The sequence below is a fragment of the Dendroctonus ponderosae genome, unplaced genomic scaffold (genome assembly GCF_020466585.1).
Source record: "Dendroctonus ponderosae isolate FM_Combo_2020 unplaced genomic scaffold, Dpon_F_20191213v2 Dpon_F_20191213_2, whole genome shotgun sequence".
Lineage (NCBI taxonomy): Eukaryota > Metazoa > Arthropoda > Insecta > Coleoptera > Curculionidae > Dendroctonus > Dendroctonus ponderosae.
The window spans coordinates 18,365,814-18,373,150 of NW_026018165.1; the positions used below are offsets into that span (position 1 = coordinate 18,365,814).

At 42.8% G+C, this 7,337-nt stretch overlaps 2 protein-coding genes across 3 annotated transcripts in view; one reads left to right on the forward strand and one right to left on the reverse strand.

The window, feature by feature from the left end:
• The window catches only part of LOC109545347 (protein tweety), a 15,394-nt gene extending 10,179 nt beyond the window's left edge, over positions 1–5,215 (forward strand). For both annotated transcript variants that reach the window (XM_019915997.2, XM_019915998.2), the window contains exons 3-12: positions 565–732; positions 788–951; positions 1,013–1,129; positions 1,191–1,414; positions 1,469–1,696; positions 1,750–1,993; positions 2,052–2,267; positions 3,446–3,640; positions 3,701–3,982; positions 4,038–5,215. In XM_019915997.2, coding sequence (XP_019771556.1) covers positions 565–732; positions 788–951; positions 1,013–1,129; positions 1,191–1,414; positions 1,469–1,696; positions 1,750–1,993; positions 2,052–2,267; positions 3,446–3,635 — 1,551 coding nt within the window. In that variant the 3' untranslated portion in view covers positions 3,636–3,640; positions 3,701–3,982; positions 4,038–5,215. The remainder of the gene's footprint in view (positions 1–564; positions 733–787; positions 952–1,012; positions 1,130–1,190; positions 1,415–1,468; positions 1,697–1,749; positions 1,994–2,051; positions 2,268–3,445; positions 3,641–3,700; positions 3,983–4,037) is intronic.
• A 1,093-nt stretch (positions 5,216–6,308) lies between these two features.
• LOC109545382 (B9 domain-containing protein 1) lies at positions 6,309–7,234 on the reverse strand. Its single transcript, XM_019916047.2, has 3 exons — positions 6,857–7,234; positions 6,589–6,798; positions 6,309–6,480 (listed from the first exon to the last, which is right to left on the reverse strand). The coding sequence occupies exons 1-3, from the start codon at positions 7,092–7,094 to the stop codon at positions 6,377–6,379; spliced, it is 552 nt and encodes a 183-aa protein (XP_019771606.2). The 5' UTR covers positions 7,095–7,234; the 3' UTR covers positions 6,309–6,376.
• Between the last annotated feature and the right edge of the window lie 103 nt (positions 7,235–7,337).

Here is a 7,337-nt window from a genome sequence, read left to right on the forward strand (position 1 = left end):
TTTTTTGATAAGAACAATTTTGCGAGAAATATTTACTGGCGTAAATACCTACAAGTTCCGAAAAAAAATTGAACTAATAGCGAACGTCGTTGCCGTTCTCTACAAATTTTTGCGACAAAATAAATTTTAACTGCAACAAATAAAAGCTAACACTCATTGTTAAAGGGAAAACTGTAGAAATTTGTTGCACAGTTGTTGCACTCTTACTTAATTTTTAGGGTTCCATAGTTCTTACCAATTTTGACTTTGAATAAACAATTGATTTTCAACGCTCCGCCGCCTCAATCATAAGACACATCCAATCTTGAAAAATGTTCAATAGAATATCCAAGTGGTTGTTTTGAATGAATACAAAGGCAGTAGGGCCCCTTTAACAAACCCTGATTAGTATGCGGAGGCCGATTCCGCTACGAAACCCAGGAAATTCAAAGGACCTGTGGAACGGCGGCCTTCCTGTCGGCTGATGGCTTTTATAATGTTCGTTGCTACATTTTCCATTCAAAGAATGTGGTTGCTGGATTGTTTTTTGCTTGACTTGAAGTGAAATATTGCTGTTTCTTGCAGAGTTTAGGGATCTTGGCATCAGTACCAGCAGCCTGGTTAATCTTCACTCTCTTCATCCTACTGCTGTATCTGCTGACTAGATGTTGCGACCGAAAGCCACGACCTGCCAAGTCGATTTCGGCCCTCAAAATCACCTTGGCTGTTATGTCGGTGCTCTGCTGTGGAGTGGTAAGTGAACAATTTATATATTTTTCGAATTAAATTTAATGCTTCCTCGTAATAGGTTGGCTTGGGTTTGTATGGAAATGACGATCTGCACAACGGCGTGGTGCAAGCCCTGAACCAAGCGAGGCAAATCGATGGCTTGGTACAGAAAATCCGGAATCAGACTGAGGCCATTGAACGACAGCTCAGAGTGCAAGCTAAAGCCGATTTTGCTGTCATCAGGTATTCCCCAGTTTTCCTCAACGCTTGGCGATTTTTCATTGCAACCTTCAATCAATTGCAGGACAATTTTTGATGTGCCGCCAGTCAGCAATATCAGTGCGCTTAAAGAAGTTGAGGGCCATTTCAAGAGGCTGATGGACAACAACACGCAGGCTGCAAACGCAGCTTCCGATATCAGGTAATTGGGCGACTATTGGCTTGGAAAGCTTCATGCGACTGAGGACTTTGGCCAATTTCAGGACTCCCTTGATGGCGTTGGATATCATTCCGAAGATCGAAACAGGGGAGAAACTGGAAACCATCCGGTGGCCGTTCACAATGACAATACTCAGCATTTTGTTAATTCTTTGCGTGATTCTCGTCGTGGGAGTGGCCAGGCATAACCGATGTGCCCTAATAGCGTTTTCAGTGTGCGGTCTTCTGGCCGTTATTGCCTCATTTCTGTTGTCTAGTGTGTATTTAGGTAAGGAGCAAGTTGGCAATAATAAAACAAAATCTCCACTGTACTTCCTTGCAGCTTCGACAGTGGCATTGGCGGATTTCTGCATGGCGCCGGAAAAATTCATCGAAAACCAAGCCAGCGCTGATTTATCCAGAGAGATTCTGCGCCATTATTTGAATTGCGAAAGAGCGCGCGCTAATCCGTTCACGCAGCGGCTGCGCGAAGCGAAAACGACTTTGGAGAATATGCGCATCGAACTCAGCTTGATCAAACCGAAGGCCGTCAAATTGTTTCCCAATAAAGGTAATGTGGCAGCGTGTTTATAATATTGGGTGCTGAGCCTTTGTTGTCCTCAGGGCTGGAACAGAAGTTCAGTTCGTTGAAGAACGAAATCAACACAGCCGATACCATTGGGACCCAGTTAACAGCATTGGTCGACTGCAGAACACTCTACACTCACTATTTGCGCGGCACCCGAGCTCTTTGCAACCTGGGTCTGTTGGGGCTCACCTACATGCTCATTTCGGCTGTTCTGGCCGGCCTTCTGATGACTGTTTTGGTGTGGGTTGACTCTCATACCTGGATTTACATCAGGAAAAAGTAATTTACCACCACTGCAGATTTTGCCTGGATACTCACTATTGATGTCTTGTTCCAGGAAAGACTACCAGCAAGTGAACGAGGCCGATCCGTATTTGCCTCCACCGGCGGCGACTCAGGCGATTGCGGCTAGAACCTTGCAGAGAAGCCAAGGGCAGTTCCCTGGGGCTCCCCCAGATACTCCTCCGCCTAGTTATGCACACGCCGCCCTCCTTAGGCCGCCTCCCATGCATGTTGCCGCCTCCGCGCCCGTGCATGAGGCCGACCTTTTGCTGTACACATACCTTTATTATTTCTTTTTAATTCAGTTTCATTTAGACCAGTCAACGTGTCCAGCGGGGTTTCTCAAACTGTGTTAAAAGCGCGTCTCTCAGAAACGGAAGTATATTCTTTTTGGGCGTTAAGGTTTTACCCCCAATCAGTAAAAAGAGCCGCTGAAGTTTCAAAGCCCGAATCTCAGGAACGGTTTTTAATGCCGGTTCAGTCCTAATAAGCTTTTCTATTACGGTTTGATCAGAAATTCCAAAAATGCGAGTAGTTGACAATATCTGTCCAGCCGTGAAGACTTTTAGAGCGTCTCTGGCAATTTCTTTTGCAAAATTGGCAAATTTTAATCAAAAATTCTTTAAAAAAAGGTTTATTTGAAGATTTTTTACATCGCATTGAAAAGCGAGTGATATTATATTGTACAGGGTGTCCAGTAAGCACATGATCAAACGGTGTCTGCGACAGTCTTCGGCTCAAAAGAGGACGATCTGTCCTAACTTTTATTCCTGCGAACGCTACAAGATTTTATAAAGACCCCAAAAATGTTCAAAAAGGATTAGTGTATTAGCTCAAAAAAAAATCAGTTAATTCCAGCCCCCAAAGAACAAGTTCTGGTAGTTTTTACACCAAGACACGCAAGAATTGACCACTTGCCCAAAGACGATGGACTCAGTTGCTTCGTGAAAAAGGAACATATTCACAGCCAGTTTTCAGCCAACCGGACGAGTCATACACTTTTCTTAAAAAAACTTATAATTTGAGTCAAATAATGTATCAGTGCTCGTTTGATCATGGGCTTACGGGACACTCTGCATGTATGTGGATTTAATCCATTTGAAAATAATTACTGAGTTAATAACGAGTTTAAATCATAATGTTTTCGTTAAAATTTCTGGGTTTGCGAAGTGTTCCATTGCAGAAAAAGTTTGGGAAAGCCTGGTCCAGGACAATGTTATTTTTATCGCCAATTATTCGCATGTAGTCATTTTGTTTTACATTTTGTACTTTTCATTGTCGTTGGCATAGCGCACAGTAGACTACTGTAGGTGCATCAAAATTGGCGCTTTGAATGATCGACTCAATTAAAATTTGACTTAAAAATGCCTCATTCAGAGCTAAAAATTTGGAATAGTTAAGGGTCTTTTTGAGTGTTGAAAGTGGATTCTAACAGAGAGTTCTTTGCAGGGATGGGTGCGACACCAGAGCTCAGGAACATCACAGAGGGGCCGCCCAAATGGCGCATTTGCGTGGCCACACTTTGGGGCGCCTGCCCTCCCATCACCATCACCACGAGTCGGTCAGCGGGCCAAATAATGGCAAATACGCCACTCTGAGCAAACAGTGCAAGACACTGGAAAGCTCAGATTTCTACTGAGACAGGTCAGACTGGAAATCGCATTACAGACGTGGCAACATTCGCTTTTGCTTGTTATTTTTCAGGCATGCCTGCAAAGACTTCCCAAACTTTAAAGGTTTTACGTTTGACCAGCAACATCAACCGCAGCAAGGTGGCAACGCACAACAGCCAAAGAACCAGCAGCAACAGGTGCAGGGCCACGAGCTACAACGCACCGCCACTCTTGGCAAGTACTCGTCCCTAGGCAGACGTCCGTTGCCACAAATCCCCGACGAAAAGGCGAGAAGCAAGCCCCCGATGCCCAAAGTACCCATCACCATTTCCGGTACCATTTCCGAGACACCGCTGAACCCAAACAGCTTTAGGTGCGAAGAGTTTTAAATATTCTGTAGGAAACGCGATCGAATCGTTGCTTTGCAGATCTCTGCAAAGGGGCGCATGGCAGGACTCCGTCAGCAGCTTCCAGCCTGCAGCTCAGTTCCGTTCCCTGCAGCGCAACAATGGCGCTCAGATCGGAAGTGGGCACGCTCAGTTCCGATCCGTTAAGATCCAGGACCAGCAACAGGCTCCGGGTGACGATTTGTACGCTAACAGCGAGAATGAGCGCCAGCTCTATGCTGTTACCGAGCTGTAGATTGATGTGGTTGGTCAATTCGTTTCGTTTTACCATGTTGAGATTATTCTTCCTTGCACCTGCATCCGTGTCTTCTAAAGGTTTCATTGCTGAAGTCTTTAAGCTGGACCAACAGTGCGTGTAACTTGATGAGTTTAGTCTCAACATCGATTTTTATGCAGAACGATCAGTACCTGCCTACTAAGACTGGCCGTTTTGCATAACCAGGTTTCGTTTAGTTTATATTTGGGAAATGCAGGCATGCAGAACAATCCATAGCACCGGAATTCACACGTTTATTTCCTCCCTTAGTAATTAGAGTTAGTTTATAGTGAACCCAAGCAAATTCCTGTCAATAATCCAAAGCAAGATCAATTAGGTGTGTTTTTGTTTGGGGCTTTTGAACGGTTTAGCACGCTTGTTAAAGTTTCAGGACTCAAAGCGCGGTGATTTTTATTGAAATTTGAGCTCAATGGCGCAGTCGGTAGCTGCTGATTGACGAAAAATGTCCTTCACGGGTTGCAACTGTTCTCGGCGCGCCTAAAAACGCCTTTTAGATTTATTGGTAAATTGAATTGAACCGGTTCGCTCGCCGATTGTAGTTAAAGTAAATCCTAGCTTGAATCTCTTAGCTATATGATTAAATAAGTTGTGCCAAAAATGACTGATAAGACTCATTCCATTTTCGCCAAGTTTCTTTTCCGGCACAGCTTCCCGCTTTAAATGTTTGATGTACCGATGCACTTTGAATTGGTTAAGCAACGGGGAACAATAACTGACTACCAACTTCGACTTTACCAAGCAGACACTTTAGTACAAGTGCAGCTAGATTTTTTACATTTGGAAAACTTTCGAACCCAAACATTGTACATAATTTTTTCTAGTACTCAAAATGTAAATACGCTCAGCATGTTCTATCACGGATTGTTTAAGCAAATCGGGCACATTGAGGAGAAGTCTGAATAAACAGTTTTCCCCATGTGAATAACTCTATTTCCATCGAATAGGTAGATAAATCAAAATTGATGCAAATTTGCTCACTTTTCATCCCCTTACACTCACTTGAGTGCCGTAATTGGTGTGTTTTTCGTTGGACGCTAAGTGTAGCCATCAATTGAAAAATCTTGTTCGCTCAATTCTTTATGTAGCTTGAATTCGCGCATTAATTTACATAATAACAATTACAATATAGACTGTGAAGGCTTTCACGGCCGGTTGAATCACATCTAGAAATGTTTTTCGGGCTTTGAAGCCGTGGTCTATCGGAATTTCTTCCTGACGTTTCGTCCACAACTGCGGTAGACATTATCAAAGGCGATGAGGCAGTCCCATGGACCACGGCTTCAAAGCCCGAAAAACATTTCTAAATGTAATTACAATATAGGTAGATTGGAAGATGTACATTTTTACTGCATCCTATAAACTTTTGTACAGTTGAGGCAAATATGATGTTGAATAACTGCCAAAGAATCATTTGATATGATGCTTGACTAATGTGAGTTGCGCGTGAATGGTTTCCGCAATAGAAAAAACGGGACGACGGAAAGTGTCCAGTTGAATGGGGGTCGCAGTTACCAATGCAGATTTTGACAAAAAAACATGTTTCTCCCCAGTGGCCCCCCAACGGGACATTTTCTGTGCACCCAGGTTTGTGTAACCATTTAATATGACTTAAAATAGATGAACATCCTTGTCGGTTTTTGGGCTTTGAATCAATAAATCGACAAAGTGCACTTTAACGGTACTCCTGTTGAGACCATGCAAAGTGTGTATTGTATATTAAATTAAATCCTCCATATGCACCTTTATTACTCATGTACGTTCTAATGTAATATACGTTGATGTTTAGCTTTTTTACATACTGGGGCACCGCAGCAAAGGAAGCAGCAAACAGTCCCGTATGTACAATAAAATTAAAAGTTTCAACATCGATGTTCGAGAATAGGAATTGTATAGTTTTTAGGTCGATTTGATTATTTTTGCTAATTTTTCTGTACATTTTATACTCTATCACTTTTTTCTTTCACTCTAAATACATATTTATTTTGATTTTATTTAGGTTCAATAATAAGTTTGACTGTATAGTAAAGTTTATGTAATAAAATACAAGAAATGAGAATGCTGCATTGGCCCTCGGAGGGGTTACCTATTCCCTAGCGCTTCGTCCATAGTCGTATCCCAGCCGCAAAAAACCCTGGCTCACTATGTTGAACGTCATGTGAGCTTTTCCACTAGTTTCCATTCTAATTACTGAAATATTGATGCAAAAACAAGCATTTTTTTAAATTTCCAACGTTTTGCCCATATTTTTGCGGTTTCATCTTCAACAATATTTTTCTTTACATATAAAACACTTACAGTTACTCCCTGCAGTACTGGCGAGAAGTTTGGGTTGCAGCAGTTGTGGTTGATATCCGAAAAACGTTCCAAGGTACCCCAAGAGTGAAGACGCTTTCGGTCTGGCCAAATTTACCTCCAAGTGGTGATTTCCCGGCTTGATGGGCATGTGAGTCCTCCCATAACCTTCTAAGCGCATTTCCTTGTAAACGCTGATCACCATCTGAGGCCCTAAAATGCCCCATTCAGCACTCACCTGTACATCTAACGAGTCTATTCTACCTCTTACAGCCGAAAGGATTTGTGCTCTTGAACTGCAGGTCTACCGGAAAGTTGAAGACAACTTTATCGTTATTGTTAACGACGTTAGCGATTTGAGAGAGCCCCGTTTCGAGGCCTCCGACTATTGTCCAGTCTGGGCCTGCATGGAATTCGTATTTGCAATGATAGGCCGATCCTGCAGCCGACATAACGTCCAAATATTCGATTTGTCCTGCAATGGAAATCAGAAATGTCCCGTCCGACATTTTCACTTTGACTGGAGTTTGTTTTGTTTGTATTTGAGTCTCTGGTGGAGCGTGGAATGGGACTAAGAAGGTGTTCCAACCAAGGGCGGATCCAGCTTTAAATTCAGGGGGGATTATGTAGAAAAAATACAGTCTTCTGTTGTCTATGAAATTAGAAAAATTATTGTCGTTTTGTGCAAGGGTGGCGCAAGATTATTGCAAAATTTCATGTTTTCCGTCCCGTTTTTGCTCATATCTCGGAGG

Excerpts from the sequence above, each read along its gene's own strand:
- LOC109545382 (XM_019916047.2), bottom strand. The coding sequence starts at position 7,094 with ATGTCGGACGGGACATTTCTGATTTCCATTGCAGGACAAATCGAATAT. Across the intron at positions 6,799-6,856 it reads GAGCACAAATCCTTTCGGCT|GGCCTCAGATGGTGATCAGC; the intron begins GTAAGAGGTAGA and ends GGGGCATTTTAG. Across the intron at positions 6,481-6,588 it reads CAGTACTGCAGGGAGTAACT|TAATTAGAATGGAAACTAGT; the intron begins GTAAGTGTTTTA and ends TCAATATTTCAG.